A 22,153-nucleotide genomic window follows, 5' to 3' on the forward strand; every position below is an offset into this window, starting at 1 on the left:
GTCGGCCATATTGGATCCGCCAGTTTGAATTTAAAAATTCTCATATCATATTCGTAATTGTCGACCCAAGTAACTTGTACATACATAGTTTCATGAAAATCTAATAATTATTTCTCTTATTACAAAATGGTTTCTCTAAATATTTTCATCCTGGAACCTAACATTCCTCTACCTTGTCTTCCATTGAATTTCATTATAAGCATTACAAATCGCACGTGGCACTCGTGTAGTAGTTTCCTTTCGAGATCCTTCTTCCATACGTACAAACGAGCAGATCCTTTCAGCACGCGTCGGACACTTCCAACATCGTGGTTAACTAATACTTTTAACACGGTAGAAGATGTCCGGACGTTTGGAAAATCTAATCTGCCGCGAGCCGAGCAGGAGACGAAGGAAAACGGGGCAGGGGCCCGAGAGAAAGGAATGCTGCCAACAATGTCGCGGTTTATCTGCGCGTCCTTGGCTAATCTCTGCCCGTGAAAGATTACCCTATCAACCGAGAGAGTTACGCTACGCTTCTGACGTTTGAGCAGAGGTGGGCGTTTCTATTACCTCTATCGCTCGTCTCACCTCGAGGATCCATTCACCCTAAGCTTCCGCTCTTCCTTTTTACCTACTTCCGCGAACGCGACACCTGATGAACCTCCTGAGGATCTTCCGACCGTAAAGACAATGAAGTACCTTCAAAAGCGAAATTGCGTAATTTAAATCGCTTCAGTTATCACACTGAATCCATACATCACGATAATACAATTATATATCTATTCTTTTTGACATTACTTCGCCTAACGTAACTCCTTCATTTTGGCTTAGTTCGCGTCAACGTGACTCTGTACGTTACATTTACATTGGGGCCTACTGGCCCCTATCTAGCTACGGTACCCCGGGGTTGCTAAGCCCGTACTGTAGTTGCATATCGCATGCTACATCCCCTGAGGGCCAAGCACGTGCTTTGGGTTCTTCGAGACATCAGAGAATCGTGGATTCCGGAGAACGTGGTTTCCAGTTGCAAGCCTATAGAGAGGCTTCTTGAACGTTTCATTCTTGAACCCTTATCGTTTATCTGTATGCTTCATTCGGATGCTCCCAGTGATCCATAGCTTGTACAAGGACGCAGATATCAGAAGTTTGCATTTATTAACACTTTACCGACCGGTAGCCGATTAATCGGCTTCCTGTCCCCAACGCTCACCGACCGGTAACTGCTATGGTAACTAGCAAGTATTTGTTACTTTCAATTGAGATACAAGTTGCTTTGCTCTGTAAGCTCTCGTATTTTTTTACAATTCCCAGTGCCAGGAAAGATATGCTGCCGAGCGGCCGGTGAGAAGGGCATAGGATCTTGAACCGCTTACCGGTCGGTACAGTGTTAAACTAATGTTTCTAACAAAGTTCTCGAAGAAGTCCTGTCCTTTTACTTTATCTTCCAAAGTACCACCCCCAAAACCCACGCATTTCTCCTTCAATTCTCCTCTAGTTCTCCATTAACACCAAAATTCTCTTACTGATTCCCACTTTCCCACGCAACGCGCAAACGAAATCGGTGTCGAGGTGAATCGTCAACCGAAAAAAAAAACCGTATCGAGCGGACGACATTCGTGTTCGAGGACGCCCCGATAACGTAGCAGCTCGTCGCAAACGTAACGAGTTCCCCTTTTCGTATGCTCTCTTCGTCTGCATACAGGATGCCCACGAAACGATTGTGTCAAAGTTCGGAGACACGTGCGCCGAGCATAATAATAATACAGTAACTCGAACGTCGTTACAGAAAGCCTTGAGTATTCGAATACGGGTGACAGAATATCAAGAAAGCAAGATCAAGGAAGCGTAGTCTCCCGGTTCGTGTTCCGTTCGATAGAAATCGCGGAAGCGTGCGAATTCTCGAATGCCAAGAAAATTCGTCGTGAATGCGAATAAACTTTGAAAAATATTCAACCGCCATGAATTAACCGCAAACGTTTGACGTTGCGCGGAGCGGTTGCACGAATCGGATGTACGGAGCGCGACGAGGACGCAAGAAGAGGGCTAGAGAGAAGAGAGACGAAGAAGAGAGACGGAGAAGCTCGAAGAGGAACGAGCGTGGACGAATAAATACCGCGGCCGAGAGGGACGAAGAGGCAAGAAGTGGAAAAGAGGAGAAGACGGAACGTGGACGAGAACAGACAAGGACAAACGAACGTGGACGAGGACGCAAGAATCGAGGCAAAGCGGGACGATGCGTTACGTCGGGTCGTGCTGCGAAGCGTTATCGCGGACCGACCGCCAGCCGATACGTTATCTGGAGTAGTTGCACACCAACAGTGGCTCCCAACTTCGTCGTCATCCTCTTTTCCTAGCGACGAACGAGCTCCGCCGAGTTCCATCGAGCAAAATATAATCCGCGATCGCTATCAACGATCGACAACCGGCCACGATTAAAAAGAGTACGAATTACTGGCTTGCGATCGTGGATTCCGAATATACCTAATTTATTTCGTTCGTTATCTCTTATTGCTACTTTTTCCACGACAATGTACTCCTTCTCTGTTTACTCATTCTCTGCAATGTGTATTCTCTTAATTTGCTGGTACTGGAGATAAATTGTTACAGAGATAAATTTCCCTCGCGTAGGACTATTCTCGTATATGTACGTATTTATGTGCATGGCGTGTGCATTTACTTTTCAAGTCTCTACTAATCGACGCCATGTACATATACAAGAATATGATTTAACGAACCGAAAGAAATTAGGAAACGCAATAAAGTGCATGGAATTATTAAAATAAAGTTCGTTATAATTCGATCGAATTTAACGAATTCGAAGGCTGCGTGCGTTAGCAGTATTTCGTTATCAGTCGCTCGAATAAAATGTTTCCCATCCGTGGTGTTTACACGGACACGAGCAACGTGGAACGAGGCATTAGGGATGGAGGATTACGCGCGGAGAGCAGGAGAAACGTGGAGATCGATTAGATTCGATACGCCGTATGTACAGAGCGGCCAAAGTCGAAGATTCCTATCAAAACACGAGATAACGCGGTGTGTTATTCTTGAGCAACGCCGTTGGACGTTACCCCGTGTGAAAAGTTGATCTATATACACACATAAGGAGAGCATGACTCTGTACGGTAATTCAGATCTAGCGATTGGAATATTTTTCTTAAATTATGATCGAATAACACCTAACGCCTGCAAGGGAGCGGTCTTGCGAACAGTTGGAGGCCTTTACTCGACATTTCTCTGATCTCAGTCTGAATGGAGTTAGTAAGTGATTGTTTATAAGGGTGCAAGTCGTTCCTTCTTTATATTCGTTTAATTCCTGCGTCACATTACTTCGTATTTCTATTTGCTTGTAAACTTTGAAAAATATATTCAACCGCTATGAATTAACCGCAAACGTTTGACGTTATTATATGTATAGTCTTCATAACTCTCAGGCATCCCTTTTAAAGAAGTCGTATAACTTTACTCCAACACCTGACTAACTACCAGTCTTACGTTTCTTCGTGCTTCGCGTTCATTTGATTCATTAGTTTCTTCGCGAAGCGCCGGTGTATCGCGAGATAACCGGTATCGTCTGGTACACCGGCCACCGATAGAACGCCACCCACTATTTCGCGTTGCACGCTGCCGAGATAGAACCGGGCGCGTGTGTCGGATATCATATCGACGTCGACACAGCGTGCATTATATCATTCGACATTTCGTGAAATCAGTCGTCGCGAGAATCGCCTTCAATTCGGTCGACACCGGTGCGCTCGTTTCTCGAACACATGAACCGTGCACGCGGCCATCTTCTTGTGCGCGAGTGGATTCCACGCGCGGGGACGCAAACGACGCTACGAAGAGACGCTGAAATTCGATACCCGAGTGAAGAGACTCTTTCTTTTGCTTTTCGTTTATACACTCTCTGTGTGTGTAACATTTGACGCCACGCGATGCAAACTACTGATAAACGTCCTGTGATTTTAGTTATTTTAAAGTTGAGGGTAACAAAGGGAATTTGAATATTACGAACCTCGTTAAATAACAGTGTCTAACATTGTATATACTTTCTGTATAGTTTCTAACCACCGGAATACTCCAACTTTATTACAATATCGACCTTCATTCCTATCATCCAAAAACCCACAAAATAAAAGTCCCAAATACTTCCTATCCTCATAAACGATAGAACAAGTGTTCGCGATTGAAAACAGTGTCGAGGGTCAACCTGTCCATACAAAGACGATCTCGAAGCGAATACCACGGAGTGGAATACCACCAAGCAGTAGCTCGGCTCGCAAGTTACGAGCCACGCTCGGTCGTAACGAACCTCGAGAAACTCGAAAACAATGGGTACCTACGCGGTGCGTAAATGACGCAACGGTAGGCGAACGCTGCGCGCGAATGCTTGTCGCGTTCGAGGCGAAAGCGATGCGAAAACTCGATTATACCCACTACTAAATGCCACCGGAGGCTGCTACACGGAAGAAACTTAATCAGAGCTACGCGGAAATCGATACAGTTATTCGTCGAGCTACTTTGCTTGGCGAGGGTGAAATCGTTTGGTCGTAACGCTGTCGAAGGACATCGATGATCCTGGCAAATCTTTTAGTTTCTCTGAGGATATCGCGTGTGCGTTATTAAGGGTAGTGGAGACGAACGAGGTTATATTACATGACTTTGAGTTTGTACAGGATTAACGTAGATTCAGAAATGTAGTCGACACCAAGGAAGGACTTGTTCGTTCAGGGGCCTTAATTAAACATGCGTATTTCTACAGGATCCAAGTAGATTCAAGGTATTCTGGATGCAAGTATAGACCAAATGGAGCTACTTTTGAAGTCTCTACTATAATCGACACCAAGGAGTCTGCTCATGATTGTTCCAGCTTGTACCTAACAAGTACTATATTTTAGGAGAAAAAACCTGGCACCTTCTTGGGCACACCTGAGCCTATCCTGAGTCTACATATCCTGATTGCAACGACCAATGATTTAAGAATACTTCCGCACGAAGATGAACTAGCTCTTTAACTTACAATATGTTTGGAACTCGACATTCAACGTCTCTTTTCAGTAAATATATAGGTGAAGCGAAAAGTCGTAGTCCGGTATCGCGAGTTCCCGTCTCGGACTCGCCACATCCAACATAACTTTGGCCTAACCCCTTCCCAGCCTAAGCGGCTCGCGGATTCGTCGAATCGTCGGGTTCTTCCGTTGGTTCGCACGGTAGATAACCGACAATGGGTTCGAACGACCATCTTCGAAGGGCCGCCGCGGCGAATTTAACCAGGAAGGCGGAGCATACCGGGTGAAAGGAATTCTTTCCGTTGCAACGGCCATTCGCGTTTCACCGTAGCGGCCATTTCCGAGCATCCATGATGATACGTCGGGCGCATCCTCCTCCTCCACCTCTTCCTTCTCGATACCTGGTGAACTCCAACGTTGTCGCGAAACGGTCACCATCGTACGTGGAGTTGAAGAGATTCGCGAGCTGCTGGCTCTCGAAGTTTCCAATTTTACTGCTGGGCGAAATGTGCGAAATTAGAACTATTTCCATGGATGTACTCAGGGACTTTGGACTATTCTGGCCCCTCAAATTTCGAAATGGAGTAGCCATTTACTTTAATTTTGCAAACTATAATAGCTTAGAAGTAGTTCGGCTTCTGAAGTTCGGTTTCTGAAGTGTATAGGTCCTCCTGAAGGTAATCTAAACGTGCAAATTTTCTGTAAAGTTGGCGAATCTCGTATATATTTTCACAGGGAATCATGCTATTGTTGCGTACGTTGACCCGTGACGATGCAAGATCGACCGTACGCTAGAAAAACTCTGATAACGAGCGGACTTGGACCTCGACTAAATATGTAGCAACTTAACAAGTCTGCCATCGCCTATACGCGACTCCAATTTTGGTCGCACGCGTTAAAATATTTTCGTTTGGAGTAAAAGCGAAGCGCGTGCGTTATCGGTAAACCTAGTTTATCCCTTCAGAGTGTCCCCTTCTAATATTATTAATAATTTGTAACGTAGGTACTATTCTAGTATTCCAGGATCGTAATCTAAACTCGATTAACGCAACTCGGTACCTATCTTGATGTCTTATCGTCATCGAAAACAATTTCCTGCGTCGATATTTTATGGGAAGAATAGATAACGAATGGAACGAATTAACCTTGTTTACGAGAGGTTTACGATTTGCTTTGAAAACTTGGTCTTTGATTGTTCAAACTTTGCACTCGAGGTGACTCTCAGTCACTGTTAAGTTTCACGCAGCAAATCTACAATATGTACCTAATATTTCTTTAAATGATTGTCGGCGAGGTAGAGGTGGCCTTATTCTCAAGTCTAGATAGCTTACAATTCATGGCAATAGAATGCTAAGAAACATCTCGAGTTTCGAGTTCAATTCTATGTATTATTTAGCCTAATGTTCGATATAGAAGAAGCGTTCCTCGAGTCGTTTCCGAGCGACTAAACGGAACCAGAGGCGACGGTATGTGTGTAGTCGAACGACCAGACGAACGAAAGAATAACGCAAACAAATGGATCGCCGATAGAGCGTGAATCACCGCTTGGCTTGTCGAGTGAAATTTACTGTTGGGTTGAAGGTCTCCGTGGCTTCGCTATCTCTATAAACCATCGAGATGTCTCATCCTTCCCCCCTAAAAAAAAAAAGACAAACGATGTCCAAGAGGAAGACTGCTGAACAACGCTACCGTTACTTATTAGTCTATAATTTCATAGTAATAGTATAGTAATTTCATAGTTTTAGGTGACACTGTCCCGATGATTTTGTCCTATAATTACCAGAGGAGTTCACGCATTTATGCCAAGCGATAATGTGGGAAATTGTACGAATGCATAAATATATAGAACACTCGGCAAAAATGGATGGAAGAAAGTCTAGCGCCAATGGCGATAGCTATCGCCTTTACGCAAGCGAACTCTCTGACTCCTCTGCTCTTCCATGACCTCATCTGAAGGGACCAAAGGTCTACCAGCGCGCGATTCCGAAGTAAATACACGCCAATGGTACCGATCGTTGTCGCGTATTTACAGAAAACAACGATCTCGGTCAGTTTCCACGGTCAAAGAGACGCTATGTAGCTCGAACAGCGGTTCTACAAAATAGGCAGATACAATAGGGATCTTTGAGAAATTCTTGCGAGGAAGACAAGAGCCTTTCTTCTAAACAACTCGGGTAGAGGAAGAGGACCCTCACCTAACACTCTACTTTGGAAGATTAACTTCCTCGCGAGGAGCTCGGGTAGTACGGTTCTCCAACAGCTAATTATTTCCGTTTCTAAACAAACAAACAAGTAAAATCAGTCGTTTCTACTCAAGGATCAAAGAGTTCCAGACGAAAGAGAGGCTGCGAAACGACGAGCACCGGTTCTCTCCGGTATCCGTCCCCGAATAGAAGCAACCAGCGATGACAGGCTACCAAGTACAGGCTGTTATCGCTGCTAGCGGCGGAGTTATCACTCTGATATCCAACGTATGTATATACATCCCCCACGATTGGCCCCCGGTCTCCAGTGACTCGCGGACCACCGACGGTCGAGCGGTTCCTCGAGACCCTCGAAACTCTTTCTGGTCTCGGGGACCTCGCGGTCGCACCGAGGACACGCCAGGTCTCGTCACAGAGGCTCCTCTCGTCGACAGTGATCGAAAGGGATCGATATGGATCGCTGAACCATTGGAAAATATCGCTCACCGTAGTCGCGTTGCCGTTGTTTCGTCGTTTCCCCGGGATCCTCGTTGGTGCTCCTCCTCCTCGTCATCCTCGGGTTCCTTCCTCGATCAGCTCAACCCTGGGGACCGCGAGCTCCTCCAACCGTCGAACAGGATCCCTTTGCTTTTCCTTTTCGGCGGACGGCCTGGTGCTCACTATTCGCCGTTGGAACGGTGCAAACGAAGGGTAGCCGATTTCCCAGCACGGTTCAGGATCGAATACGATGAAACGTCACCTCGCAGCGAACTGTACTTTGCTCTCGGCACTCTCTTTACCCGGGCGATTTGGTGGGTACGGTGAAACGCGGTTTGCCAAATTCCGGTCAGAGGAGAGAACACGCGTTGGCCACTGCTCTATGCTTGGAAGCTTGATGTGTATTATGTACATAGAGGAGAACCGGCGAGCAGAGTGGAACTGAAAAAGAGAGAGAAAGAGAAAGAGTGAGCAGCGAGGCGATAGAGCGAAAGAACTATGCGAAAGAGGGAGAGAACGAGAGAGGATCGGGAGTCTCTGGATGGTCGAGCCAGATCGTGCCAGAGGTGACCAACGAAGTCAGATAGCGTTCGATTAAATCGCATCGTTTACTCGGTCGCGTCGGCTCGGATCCGAGGCAGAGTTCCCTGTTTGTCGAGCGGGAATAAGATAGGAACGAATTAATGCTACGAAGGAGGAACAAGGAGAACGTTCTAGCTCCTCGGGGGACACCAACAGAGCCTGTTAGCTAGACGGGAGAGTCCCCTGTGGCCCTGCGCTCCGGTAGAGCAGTGGGGGCACCGCGAATAGCGCTAAGGAAAACTATGGTATGCGCACCGTGAACTCGATTGCGTCGACGTGGATCGTCGTGGCTCGACGTGCACTCACACGTCCACTGAGTATGGTGTGTCCGTGTGCGCCAATTCTATCGGCTCGTCTCTGTCGCGAAAAGCGCATGTGCCTCTTCCTTCCTTCTCCAACGACGCTTCTCTTATCGCCCTGCACGTGGACACGCTGCACACCGACGTAGGTGTTCACCAGTGGCCCTCTCCCCCTTCGCACCGTGCCACTCTTACGATTCGATCCTCTTTTGCTTCCACGCTCTTCGTCCTTTGTCGCGCTGTTTCACCTCCTTTGTTTACCTACCTTGCGTTTCTAACCCCTCGACCCAAATTGCAAGTCTGATCGTCGAGCATGATTTATGGGCTGCGACGCAAATTAGAGGCTTTTAGATGGAACTGTGTGTGGGTGGGTGTTTTTAAGGTTCTTATCTTCTCTAATTGTTATTGAGTTCGATGGAAGGTATTATTGTATCGGTCAATGCTTGTTTGGTTACGTTTGTTTCGCATTTTTCAATGTTTAGAGTCACTCGAATCGAATTTACTAAGAGAATCGGCTGCGATAAGGGCAGATATGTCTGTGTATGTACGTATGCATGTCTGACCTTTGTTTTGGTTTGTTTGGGAGGAGTGGTTTATCAGAAACCCAAGGAATTTGGTACGGTGACGTAGGAGGCATTGCAGCAATCGATTCTGAAAATATAATTATCGTATATAAATTATCGTAACGTCAGTCTTGAGCAACTTTTGGCAAATTTCAAACTTTGTTTCCAATGTATCAATTTATCGATTGGCAAACTTGCCTCGTGATCTCGTACGGTACGAATCCCCTCGATGACTCACTCTTTGTTCGGTTTTCTTTTTCGTCGGGTTTGCGCTAGGCACGAGGTAAACAAATTACCTGCGCGTAGATGTGGAAGCCTGGCCAAGGAATCCAAGGAGCTGCTACTGAAAAACAAAGGAAACATGAACAAAGGGCAACATAAAAACTCTACTCATGCTTTGGAATGATTCACGTCTACAGCTGCAGTCTAGAGACTTACTGGCAGAACACATTTCGATGAAAACCTTTACGTATTCGAAGTATGCATCAGGAAACAGGAACCTGTCGCAATTGTCAAAAACTATTGACCGATTCTGGATTCGAACGTAACCTATTGTTTAAAAGAAACGAAGCTAACCGAGTCTCGTGCTTGATATCAGATATCGATCGATATCATCGGTCGGTCAAGGATACGCAGGGAAAACCATCGATATCCAAGGACAATTATGTTCATTCATTAATCTCCGACACGATTGGACAATCGATCGAACGAACACGTTCATTCATTCCAATGATTACATTGCGAATACGTTCCTCGAATTCTACAGAACGAGTCGATCGTCGATTGTCTCATTCTAACTATGGACATCTATGATTCTAACCTGCCTAGTCTTTGATTCAGCGCGTAACATGAATACGTTTATCTTAAATTGATCGACAATCAACTTACCCTTCAATTATAGCCCGGAATCGTCCAAAAATGCCAAAAAGGATACTCGAAAAAGCAGAGAGCTTCGAAGAAATGACCCGCCATTGGAAAGAGGAGGGAAACCGCTTCTGCTGTCTACTGCGCATGCGTCGTACTACGACTGGCTGCTGGGCTAGCTCTGTACATTACTAATTTTTCAAGTTTCTACAGCTTATATTACGAATTTATACAATTTTCATATTGTATACCACTAATAACGATAAAATATTGCAAGAAATATGAGTAAATTCGATTGAATAAAGAATTAACATTGACGAGATGTTAAGGGGAAAGCGCGCGAAATAATGCACTTGTGCGCATGCGCTGGTAGAAAACGACACATAAAATGGCGCGCTTTTCCTTCTCTTTTGAATTATGGTACGGTTCCCTACTCTATTTATAGTTAATCGATAAATATCTCTATGGTTTTCGAATGCTTAACTATAAACAGCAATATGCTTGTGGTTGCACGTAACGCTGTTCTCATTTTTCAAAATTTCAGGATCCTGTATTAAAACAAAATATTGAACGCTAAAAAGAAACCGCCTTCGCATTTCAGAATGCTTCCTATTTTATCGATTCAGAGTCTGAATTTAGGGCTAAAATAAAATTTGAACGCTGTCAGCAATGGGAAATGAAACTAAGCATCCTGAGAATGATTAAAAAAACGATCAAGAATCATCGGACTACCCCTTCTTCATTTTTGTTTGTTAAACCGAGTTAACTCGAGCATTTAAAAGTATACCCAAAACTGCGAATGAGAAATAAATAAACTTATTGAGAAAATTAAGAATCGAGCACATATTTTTATCATATTTGTAACCATCGACCTATGAAAAGCGACTACGAAGTGACCGAAGAGTGTCTTGCGTACTCTTTTTCTCGTGACCCAGAGATAACCCTACTCGCGACTAAGAAACACGAACGACCGAATTATTCTACTCGCTAAACCGTCGAACAAATTGTTGTTATCGCGCTGAACTATCGTGGTTAAGCCACTATTCCATTCAAGGTGAAAACAACACGTCTTATAATTACATGCGTGGAGCGAAGATGGCTGATTAGACAGCCGTCCAAAGGTCGATTTCGTTCGAAGACGTAACTTTATTCTTTCAGACATACTTACGTGAACAAATTTAGCTCGATATCGAGCGTTTTCTAGATCTTCTATCGACTATTTATTGAAGAATCGATAACGTCTACAAGTCAATGAACCAAGTATTCTTAGTAACATCGGTATTACTAGAAATCGGATGATTAGGAGTATCTAGAGCGGAATAGGGGAGTGAGAAATAGTTGCCTAGAAACAGTTTGTTAATGTCAATTTTATTCTAATTTCATTTGATCGTATTTGATTCTGGCCAGATTCTTTAATCATTCATTTCAACATGTTTCTTCCCACTTTCTCTATTTTTGTACGCATATGAGAAAGCGGGTACGAACGAGAGTTACGTTTCCTCGAATTAATCGCACTGCCTTTCGCATCTATTTTTGCAATATACATTCTTTACTTTTTCTTTTTTCTTGCAAGCGGTGCACACTACATTGATTACATACGATATAAATCGAAGACACACTAACCAGTATTTTTCGAATAAATGAAATAAAAAAGTTCAAAACTGAAAATGACTACTTTCTCACTTAAGAAAAAAGGATGAATATTCACTAAAAAACATGATGGTATCGACAGAATTTGAATGGCAGTAATAAATCTTTGTCTAACAGTTGTCAACAATTTCTGGAACTCGATGTAATCTCATAAAATGTCGTTACAACGTAAATCCAAGGCGTATGGGCGTGTTTCGGCACGCATTTATATATGTATATAAAATTTACATAAAAACTTCACGCTACTTTCCGGATTATTAAATACATTTTTATACACCTGTACACGCGGACGACGAGAATGTACAAACGTAAATGCAATCTCTTCGTCCAACGAAACTAGAATGAATATCGTAAAAATGATAGACACCAGTAAAATTTAACAATTTAACTCACTGACCGATCAACTGTATGTAAAGTAAACAATGAACTACTACGCATGCCGCAGAATGAAGGAACATACACAGCGACAAAAAACCCTGTTGGTACGGTGTTTCTTTAATAAATATAATCAATCAATACGATCGTATAGACACGATCGTGAGCTGATAAGGTAAATAAACGAAGGGCATTAGATGGGCATTATTGATACTAATTACAACGTTCTCTTGAGCGGAGTGCACAGAAATCGAGATACTCCCGTCGCTTTCCTTCCAATCGTTTGGCTAGATCACATACGCAACCAATATTGGACTACAGGCTACCCTTAACCAATTATCAATCCACAGCCCAATCTAAACTGTTGTTTATTATGATTCATCATACCACTTAACGCAAACGAGAATGGCAATGGCTGTAATTTCTTTTCCAGGACAGCGCCAACAGTCCAGTTTGTGTCGACGCTTCCTGCATTGAAAATGTAACATTTTTTAAATCACTTTAACGATTAGGTACAACATACACCAAGGATACTATACCTCTGAACACTAGATCGGCTTTTGGTAAATCGATTTGATAAGCAATAGTTCCAGTGGATTCCTGTAATCTAGAATTAATTTCTAACTCCACGCCGACTTGCAACTGCTGACTAGCTTTTTGATGAAAACAGAGGTGGCAACCGGTTAATCCTACCAGAAAACGGATTCGTTACTAACAATCTTTTCATCATGCAAACCAAAATCTGGATGATTATTTAACCCATCTCCAGCCTAGACCTAACTACAGACCTAGACTTCCACTGATCGTCGACTCTCCATTAGTATACCTTCCAGCAGCGGAAACGACAGCTATTTGACCTCCTGGCACAGCAGGGCCTCGCTGATAAGCGAGTTCACCGCCAAGTGCAAGAGACGACGTTACGCTTTGAAGATAATGCATCACAAAAACGCCTGGAAACAATTATTTCCAGACCATGATCGTTTCTAAGATTTCGCGCAATTGATCTTTACCTCATTGCTTACCAGAACCATTAAGTATGTCTGGATTACCCAGAGTCAACGACACTGTGTAAGCATCACCACGATAATCTGTTGTCATTTGGACTGCTGTAAATTTACTCTTTTGTACTTGGGTTGCTAATTTTCCTCTTAGTCTTTGGCCAAACTGATGAATGACATTAGCATTAAGGTTTCCGCATGGATCAATGTCACCCAATAACACAGGATAAGCCTCTGAAGGTACAGGCTGCTTTGTACCAACATAAGTTGCGCCAAACCTGAACAAAATAAAACAATGCATCAACGTCCAACCAAAAAGAGCAAGAACAAGATCTGACCAAGGTTCGATCGTACCTGTATCCCGATGGTGTGAAGGAACTCATGTTTATTGTATGGGAAATTTGGAAGTGATTGCTGAGGCCTTTATTGAACATTAGCTTTGCTCCCTCGAAATTTACAGGAAACACATCTGTGTTTGAATGAAAATCGTTGATTACATATACGTCATTCCTCTGGTACGATTAAAATGATGAAAAGGGACAAAGTAATAAGCAAAAAGGAAGAAAAGATATGAAAATGTAGACGATGAGTTGGAAAAATGAGTACATACCTTTACATTTCTTGTGAAGGTCTTCGATCGTCCCTGGATTTTCCAAACGATCCATGGCTTCGGAGGGTACGTACAACCCCGTAGAAGAATCTTGTTTTCCTAAATTTGGCATCAAACCTGGAGATGGTGGTGGCGGTGGAGGTGGAGGAGGTGCAGAGGCTGCTAGTACGTTTCCCATTTTGCCGGATTTTATAGCTAACAATTTCTAGGATCTTTATTTTCAGAGTGTGAATGGCGAAACACTCGAACTGCTATACCGAACGTGGACCCTTATATCGAAACAGTAAATGTGTATTTACACAATAATAATCAATGGAAAACCCTCGCGGTTAAACGAGTCGGCGTGCTTCTCCGTGAGTCGCCATTTGTAAAAGACAACCACTGCCGCCTCGACCACGAGATTTTTCTGTGCCTCGAGATATCTCTCTTCAAGCACCACTGTTGGGTGGGTACTCAACGAATGACGGGTGCATTTAGAAAGATCTATATCGATACAATTCTGTGCTTTATAACAGTATAATATATTAATTAATATGTGAAATTTATCATTTTTATGAATAATTATTTAATGCAGCAATAATTAGCGATTATTTTGGTTAGTGGCGCCATCTACCGACAAGGGTGAGAACTACTTTCACTACAAGCTTGGGCGTTATACCACCAATGGCGTCACTGATACTACACCCGCTTACTGAGCGGCTTAGTGAGCGATGGCCTTTCTGGATCCACCTAATTTGTTTAAAATTTTGTAACTCTAATCTATTTTTACTTAATTTTATACGTGGAAACATTCATACCTTCTATCAATACCTTTAAATTTTACGCCCATTATTTTAAATGTTCTTCAAACATAACTTTTCTAGTAAATACAAAATGGAATCAATACGAATAAAGTAATCGGTGGAAAGTTTTAATTATCTATACTGTACATATAAAGTTTTATATTAAGATCTGGATTACTTCAGCTGCGCAAAAGAACTAAACAAACTTTGTAGCAATGGCTAACAATTTAGTGTAATCAGCACCTTTGGAATGCGTTTTCTCTTTCAATATTGTTCGAAGAATATGCGGAATAGGGACATGGATTCTGGTACCCAAAGGTGTTCCATTGTCGTCTATGAGAACGAGATTGTTGCTGTCAAATTTTGGGACCTTTGGATTCTGAAGCGCCTTCAAACCAACCAATATACCTTTCTTCTTTTCGCCCTTTATTGCAACCATCACTTTGTCTCCTGTATTATTTAAAAAGGAACTAGAAAACTGTTATCAAAGTAATTTTATGATCGGCTTACCTATAAGTCCCACCCCTTTTTTATTATATACGTGTATACAACGTGGTGGTTTTCCTTGGATCATAGCTTTCTTCCCAATTTCACTATTATCCACAACTCTTAACCGAGTTAACTTAATTACACGATTACATATCGCCGATGTAGAAATATTTCTGGATAAAACAGTAAACGGCATACCACAACAGGACATTATTGCTACGTTTTCTGAAAAACAATGATACAAACGTTAACGGTCATGTAATCCTTATTTACGTGTTCCTTTAAATACGTTCCTTTATCAATGAAAAAGAGGTTACCGATATAAACCTTACAGAACAAAACTCTTTCTCGACAATTTATGCTTACATATCTAAAGTAATTTATTCAGATTTCGATTGGATCTGATTTTAAAACTCGTGAAAGATTCATAAGCATACAATTCATTTATCTTTAGTTTAAAGTTAAAGTTAACAAATTTAAACGTGGTAAATAGGTAGCGAATCCAAGAATTGTGTTTATCTGTTTAATCTCGACACTGTTTATTTAATTTTGGTTGTCACGTAATACCGCTAATCGTATAACTTACACGAATTTTTAACCAACTCCAAATGGTAAAAGGTTTTTTGTTGAACTTTTAAATTCGATGTTTAAAGAGAACAAACGTTCGAGCCCAGGCGAACGTCGAAACTGATCGAAACATAACCTAAATATTTATAATAAAAGGCACACTTTCTGTGCGTTATCATGGACAAAATACGGCATTATGGAAAATTGGTAAAACAGTTACGTTTCGTTTATGAATTCCGGACGAGTTCGATACTTACCCGAAATTACACCACCGAGAATAGTTCAAATGAAAATGTAACAAACACAGAGAGACAGAATGTGGATACAAAACAAGCCAGATTAGGTGGTTTCGCGAAAGCTTTCATAAAATTTTCAGCTCTTAGCGAAAAAAATGATATTTTACCACAGCCACCCCGTTTATTTGTTTCTATGCTCCGACATTCAAAGTTTATGAATGTAAGTATTGTGTTCGGTAACAATCTATAGTTTGGCATTATTTTTATATGCTAAGCTGTATTATTGAAGCATTACAAACAAAGTACTACTCGTATCTGTAAAGCTAATTATATCTCAGTTAGGGGATCCTGAAGGACAAATTGTAAAGGGACAAATATTTAATGTTATTGGTAACGATTTATACATAGACTTTGGATGGAAATTTCATTGCGTATGTCCAAAACCCAAAATGAATTCTGAGTAAGTAAGGTACATAATATACATAATTATAATCAGGACAAACCATGATTATTATACTATTTTAGTAAATTCATCAGAGGTGCTGAAGTTATTTTAAAGATAAAAGAATTGGAATTGTCTACCAGGTTCTTAGGGGCAACTAAAGATTTAACCATTCTAGAAGCTGACTGTGTTCTATTAAATTATTTAGCACCTCCACCGCGAAAGGCATGAATGTAAGATAAAGATTGTATTGTACTATGAAATAAAGATTCAAATTGCATATATATTATTGTTTCTTTGAATATACCCACAAGTATACCCAACATATATATGTAGAAAAGATTCTTCTTTACCAAAATTTAATAAAAAATGTAAGGTGATTATGGATTATATGGAAATTAAGTATACAGATGCTTAGAATCTAAAATATCTGTGCTACTTCTAATATGAGCAAATGTTTATAGAGAAAAATATTGTAACAGATTTTAAAAGATCATTTATTCTGAGATTTCAAGTCACCTCATTTAAAAGAACGCGAAAGAAGTAGTTATTTTCCTAATATCATTAAGAAAAATGGACATATTTTAAATTCCAAGCTTTGACAAGTCACCCTGTGCAGTTGAACACCTTCGTATGTGTATATACATATATGAATAGATATATGCAGATGTATGTATACACCGGTTGCTTCTGCATGGCATTATTTTGTGCTACTTTTAGTCGTATTGTTGAAGTGCGTTTATTTAAGTGTGTTGCAGGTATCGTCGAAAGCACTGAAGTAATTTTTTAAAATTTACCATTTTGAAAAACAAGGTTTTCTTATCACAAGAACAAGATGGTGAGGGTGCTTGTACTGTTTACAAAATAAACAGACTTTCGTATAACATAACCTCATTATGCGTATTATCTTGTATCTTATTCCTTCTAAATAAAACCGATTTACATTGAATTCAACTATAATATGCAATTTTAGGCAGCTGTTTGTTGTGGATGTTTCAAAACACTCACAGACGTCGAACAGAAGAACATTTTCGACGAAACTCTAAGGATTTTTATAGACGATTACATCGAAAATAGTAATAAAATCGATGAATGTAAGAAGCAGCTGAAATTAAGTGAAAGCATCGAATTAATCATGGGTATAAAGGTACGTTTGTACTCTGTAATACAACACAGAATTATTTATAACTAATAAGTAGCTTGTAAGTTTCAATGTTTTGGAGGTATTTTTAGATTGTGCAGTCCAACGAACAATCCGTCAACTTATGCGACAATTGTTTTCAAAATATACAATTGTATATAAATTTGAGAACTAGATTGCTTCATTCACTGCGTTCGCTAAAGAATGGGTCTAATTCGAACGAACCTAGCTCGAAAAATGAATGCACAAAAACTTCTCAAAATCAGCAAGATAATCAGTCAATAGAAAATGTTGATACAAATAAAAAAGTTGTATTCGAAGATGTGATTAATGTTGATGAAAACAGCACACCCTTAGAATTTAATTCGCAGTTGTCTGATCAGGAAACAGCGGATACCAATGATTCCATAAATAATGTTACAGACTTACAGGATGATCAGGAGAATAATAATTCTAGTGACTTGGAGAATTCTAACACCAATTCAAGCCCTTCCATGTCCAGAGAGATACCTTTGAAAGTTAAAGACAATGATATAGAGTCAGAGATAGATGTATGCTCTGGAGATGACGAGGAAGTATTAGAATTAGATAATCAGGATACAAGAGCCAATATTGTAGAAATCAATACTTCTTCGGAGTCTGATATAGAGGTGTGCGATTATGAACCAATTGGAAAGAGAATGAAAAAGTATCATGCATTTTCGCCTCATTTGCTTTTTTAATCTTTACCTTTTAATTTAATTGTACAAAATAAGGAACACGTTATTTGATACAAATTTCTACGTTTGATGTTCCATGTTTAAAATACTGTACAGTTAAAAAAAATATATATTGTTATACTTTAAACTACTGTATATTGTATGTATGTATTTATTATGTATAAAATATTGCCAAATAAATTTATTAAAAAAAAAACAATAAATATTTTTTAATTATTATTCATTTAAACAAAATTTACTATTATATCTCTTTTTAAATTATTTAAACGATAAAGTAAATAAGATTATTAAGATCAATGTTTTTTTTCAATGTATCGAGCATTTTCTTCTAAACTCGCACAGTTGGCTCATTAGCTCAGTTGGTTAGAGCGTCGTGCTAATAACGCGAAGGTCGCGGGTTCGATCCCCCCATGAGCCAAATTTTTTTTTTTTTTTTTTAAGAAAAACCTATGACTCGATTGTTTATCAAGGAATGTCTTCATATATATGTATATTTAATGTCCTAGGAAAAGTTCATAATAATATCACAAAATGAAAACACATAAGAATGACAAACAAAAAATACATCGTAGGTTATGCCACTACTGTTTATGTATGAATATGAAAAGAAGTACGTATCCATACAGAATTATCTTATCTCCTTGTATATAGTAATATATGTGTGTAACCTTACGATAAAACTTTTCAGAAAAAATTCTATCCATTTCCAGTAATTATCATGATACATACAAGTAACAATTTCGAGCCAAGATTTAGAACGACTTCGACTTGTTATAGAATAAGAACATGTATCGAATCGAAAAAATACGGACTCTATTTATAGAGTAAGTAAAATGTAACAAGATTTTATTGCAATATTGAACTATACAAGCATTTAAAAATATGTTTTTATCATTGACTAGGTACAGCGTATCAATTCCAAGAGTAAGAAACATGCAGTGCTCCAGAATCTCAACCGTCAAATTCAACAAAGTGAGGGCTAATATTTTGCACAAAATTTGCAGACAATTCTTTTCGTATTTGTCCATCATATTTCATTTATTATTATAGATTCTGATTGCGAATAGAGGGGAGATAGCATGTCGTGTTGCAAGAACTGCCAAAAAACTGGGAATACAAACTGTAGCAATATTCAGCGAGGCAGATCGTGATTCCATGCACGTAAAACAAGCAGATGAAGCTTACTGCATTGGTCCTGCGCCTTCCAGTCAAAGTTACTTGCGGCAAGAGAAAATTATATCCATAGCAAGAGAATCAAAATGTCAAGCGATACATCCTGGTTATGGATTTCTTTCAGAAAATGTAGAATTCGCAGAAGTTTGCGACAAAGCAAACATTATATTTATAGGACCACCAGCAAATGCAATAAAAAATATGGGAATAAAGAATGTTTCAAAAGCTATAATGATCGAAGCTGGAGTTCCTGTGATAAATGGTATAGTCTGGTCGGTTTAAAATAAATAATAATAGGAATACAAATGTTAGCGATACTTTACATCTGTCATCAATGTATGCAGGATATCATGGAGATGATCAATCCGATGAAACTTTACTACAAAAAGCAAAAGAGATAGGTTTTCCGCTAATGTTGAAGGCTGTACGCGGTGGAGGAGGAAAAGGAATGAGAATCGTCTTAAAAGAATCAGAATTTGCAGAGGCTTTACAGGGTGCAAGAACTGAGTCCGAGAAAGCATTCGGCGATTCGGCTATTTTGATCGAACAATATGTTAGCGATCCAAGACACATAGAAGTGCAAGTTTTCGCTGATAAGCATGGGAATGTTGTGCATATGTTTGAAAGGGATTGTTCAGTTCAAAGAAGACACCAAAAAATTATCGAAGAAGCTCCTGCAGTATGTATGTTTGATTATTAAAATTAGTTTGAGATCAAAAAATTATAGATGTATAATGCTCTTGATATACCATAGCCTGGAATCTCAAGGGAATTGAGATTAAACTTAGGTATGACCGCAGTTCGTGCTGCAAAAGCAGTAGGATACGTTGGCGCGGGTACTGTCGAATTTATAATGGATCGCCACAAAAACACCTTCCACTTCATGGAAATGAATACGCGGCTTCAAGTGGAGCATCCTGTCACAGAGGCAATTACAGGATTGGATCTTGTCGAATGGCAATTACGAGTTGCGATGGAAGAAGAACTCCCATTGAAACAAGAACAAATAAATTTAAATGGACACGCATTTGAGGCGAGGATTTACGCTGAGGTAAATAATTTTCTTTCTTTGAGTGGCTTGCTTGTTTGCCTCGGTCTCTTAGTCGTCGATTTATCGATAGCGATATTGTTCATAGCTTCGTTGCTTCTTGTTTGTTTGTTCATTGTTGCAATAAACCATAGAATCCAAGGAATGGTTTCCTACCAGGGGCTGGACACCTGTCGTATTTAAGAATTCCAGAAGTGTCAGAAACGGTCAGAGTCGAGACTGGAGTTCGCGAAAAAGATGAAGTATCGGTACACTACGATCCAATGATCGCAAAGCTGATTACGTGGGGAAAAGATAGGGGAGAAGCCCTGGCCATACTCGGATCAAAGCTAAACGAATATAATGTGAGTACTATCCCAGTCGAAGTTTGAAATTTAAAGGAAGTTCTTCAGCTTGCTATTTTCAGATAGCTGGACTCGATACCAACATAGAATTCATCAAGGATTTATGTTCTCATCCTAGTTTTCAACAAGGTCAAGTACATACAGGATTCATAAATGAACATTATGAAGATCTGTTTCCCAAATTACAAGTGCCAAACGAAGTTGCGGTACAAGCTGCTCTTGCTTCGATATTCTACGAAGATATGGACTCTTTACGATATTCTCTTGCAACCTCCGATCCTTTTAGTCCATTTGCAACCGAAATTGGAATGAGATTACATCACACTTTAACACGGACATTTCGTTTTAACGTTTACGGCAAAGATATAGAAATTGAAGTAAGATACATCAAGCCAGACGTCTATCATATGAGGATCAATAAAATTGGTCCTTGGAGAAAGGTAACAGGCGCATTGGAAAAGAAGAAGAACAGAATGGAACTATGCGTTGAAGTCGATAACTGGATCACCAGGACGACAGTAGCCAAAATTCATAACAAATTACATTTATTTACTAAGGCTAGTAAATTTGTTCATGAATATCCCTAATCTGAAACTCTATTTCTTAGTTTAATTATGTCTCTTTGTTACAGGATCGCGAGTGGCAATTTGAAGCACCCACTATGAAATTTCTTTCCGATGCTTCGTCTAAAAATGCTGATAAGGATCTAAGCAAATCTCTGAGTCCCATACCAGGCTCCATAGAAAAGATACTCGTCGCAAAGGGAGACGTTGTAAAGACTGGTGATGCTTTGATCGTTATTAACGCTATGAAGATGGAGGTATCTCTTCCCTTGAATCGTTAATCAATACATGTTCAGATTTTCAATACATGTTTAGATTTAAAAATCAACTTTCTCTTTGTTATCAGCACACCATTAGGGCGTCCATAAATGGAACAGTCGAAGAAATATTCTGTTCGATAGGCGATAATGTACCAAAGAACGAAGTTCTCGTTAAGTTGACCAATCCTGAGTCTTGAGGTGCAAGATACAAAATGATTTAATTAAGAATAGTTCGAGTATATTTTTAACGAATTTTTTATGTAAATACGTGTATGTAAATATATATTTCTGTATGAATTAAATAATTCAAAATTAAGTAATTCTTTAATCCTTAGAAATCAGTGAACTACAGTTTGGGGAAAAAAGAAGTTCGGGATTTTCCGCTTTCGTCCTTATATTAACATATTTTGGGCTGAATGAGGGCTTATTCGAAAGAGGAAGGTCCAACGAAGGGACTCTGGTCATGATTGGACGAGAGTGTGTTGATATTTAATAATATGAGCGTCCAAAGTCAAGCAAAACACACCCGCAGAATGAAAGTATTTTTAGGTTATTAAATGGAATTTGTGACTCAAATGATGACCCATAAATGATGACCTTCATTGGACCTTCCTTTTTCGAATGAGCCTTCATTCAACCAAAAATATGCTAATATAAGAACGAAAAGCGAAAAATCGCGAAGACATTCCCAGAGACAAGTTCCGCCATTTTGTGGATAATGACAGAGCACGCAGGATACAAAATTTAGTTCAGGCAATTCGTATGAGATGGCGCTT

General features: G+C 40.2%; 6 protein-coding genes and 1 non-coding gene across 14 annotated transcripts in view; 4 read left to right on the forward strand and 3 right to left on the reverse strand.

The window, feature by feature from the left end:
• Window positions 1-10,801, reverse strand: part of LOC128895591 (box A-binding factor-like) — a 66,476-nt gene extending 55,675 nt beyond the window's left edge. The window contains exons 1-2 of one of the 4 annotated variants that reach the window (XM_054158308.1): window positions 8,510-10,791; window positions 7,682-8,113 (exon numbers count right to left, since the gene is read on the reverse strand). In XM_054158308.1, coding sequence (XP_054014283.1) covers window positions 7,682-7,748 — 67 coding nt within the window. In that variant the 5' untranslated portion in view covers window positions 7,749-8,113; window positions 8,510-10,791. Of the gene's footprint in view, window positions 1-7,681 lie in introns of all 4 variants that reach the window. The other 3 variants (XM_054158309.1, XM_054158311.1, XM_054158312.1) reach the window with 3 other exon arrangements.
• A 526-nt stretch (window positions 10,802-11,327) lies between these two features.
• Window positions 11,328-13,973, reverse strand: LOC128895605 (mitochondrial import receptor subunit TOM40 homolog 1). Its single transcript, XM_054158331.1, has 6 exons — window positions 13,614-13,973; window positions 13,358-13,472; window positions 13,028-13,281; window positions 12,794-12,955; window positions 12,545-12,694; window positions 11,328-12,473 (listed from the first exon to the last, which is right to left on the reverse strand). Exons 1-6 carry the CDS (start codon window positions 13,789-13,791, stop codon window positions 12,334-12,336), a joined length of 999 nt encoding a protein of 332 aa, XP_054014306.1. The 5' UTR covers window positions 13,792-13,973; the 3' UTR covers window positions 11,328-12,333.
• Window positions 13,974-14,507: 534 nt separating this feature from the next.
• On the reverse strand, window positions 14,508-18,708 carry LOC128895611 (39S ribosomal protein L14, mitochondrial). Of its 5 annotated transcripts, none has more exons than XM_054158339.1 (3): window positions 18,663-18,708; window positions 14,906-15,109; window positions 14,508-14,845 (listed from the first exon to the last, which is right to left on the reverse strand). In XM_054158339.1, the coding sequence occupies exons 1-3, from the start codon at window positions 18,691-18,693 to the stop codon at window positions 14,592-14,594; spliced, it is 489 nt and encodes a 162-aa protein (XP_054014314.1). In that variant the 5' UTR covers window positions 18,694-18,708; the 3' UTR covers window positions 14,508-14,591. The 5 variants fall into 5 exon arrangements, with proteins under 5 accessions (XP_054014314.1, XP_054014319.1, XP_054014315.1 ...); XM_054158344.1 differs by lacking the exon at window positions 18,663-18,708 and adding an exon at window positions 15,709-15,844; XM_054158340.1 differs by lacking the exon at window positions 18,663-18,708 and adding an exon at window positions 15,471-15,615.
• On the forward strand, window positions 15,619-16,413 carry LOC128895610 (28S ribosomal protein S28, mitochondrial). Its single transcript, XM_054158338.1, has 3 exons — window positions 15,619-15,907; window positions 16,026-16,147; window positions 16,213-16,413. The coding sequence occupies exons 1-3, from the start codon at window positions 15,629-15,631 to the stop codon at window positions 16,358-16,360; spliced, it is 549 nt and encodes a 182-aa protein (XP_054014313.1). The 5' UTR covers window positions 15,619-15,628; the 3' UTR covers window positions 16,361-16,413.
• LOC128895608 (ABC transporter H family member 2-like) lies at window positions 16,787-18,186 on the forward strand. The gene is made up of 3 exons (XM_054158336.1): window positions 16,787-16,967; window positions 17,103-17,276; window positions 17,363-18,186. Exons 1-3 carry the CDS (start codon window positions 16,965-16,967, stop codon window positions 17,990-17,992), a joined length of 807 nt encoding a protein of 268 aa, XP_054014311.1. The 5' UTR covers window positions 16,787-16,964; the 3' UTR covers window positions 17,993-18,186.
• On the forward strand, window positions 18,334-18,407 carry Trnai-aau (transfer RNA isoleucine (anticodon AAU)). The gene has a single exon. It is a non-coding gene; the product is annotated as a tRNA-Ile (tRNA).
• LOC128895593 (methylcrotonoyl-CoA carboxylase subunit alpha, mitochondrial) lies at window positions 18,678-21,689 on the forward strand. Its single transcript, XM_054158316.1, has 9 exons — window positions 18,678-18,813; window positions 18,892-18,961; window positions 19,040-19,424; window positions 19,507-19,841; window positions 19,917-20,213; window positions 20,345-20,554; window positions 20,617-21,111; window positions 21,186-21,374; window positions 21,464-21,689. Exons 1-9 carry the CDS (start codon window positions 18,776-18,778, stop codon window positions 21,572-21,574), a joined length of 2,130 nt encoding a protein of 709 aa, XP_054014291.1. The 5' UTR covers window positions 18,678-18,775; the 3' UTR covers window positions 21,575-21,689.
• Window positions 21,690-22,153: the final 464 nt, after the last annotated feature.

The sequence above is a fragment of the Hylaeus anthracinus genome, unplaced genomic scaffold (genome assembly GCF_026225885.1).
Source record: "Hylaeus anthracinus isolate JK02 unplaced genomic scaffold, UHH_iyHylAnth1.0_haploid 5, whole genome shotgun sequence".
Lineage (NCBI taxonomy): Eukaryota > Metazoa > Arthropoda > Insecta > Hymenoptera > Colletidae > Hylaeus > Hylaeus anthracinus.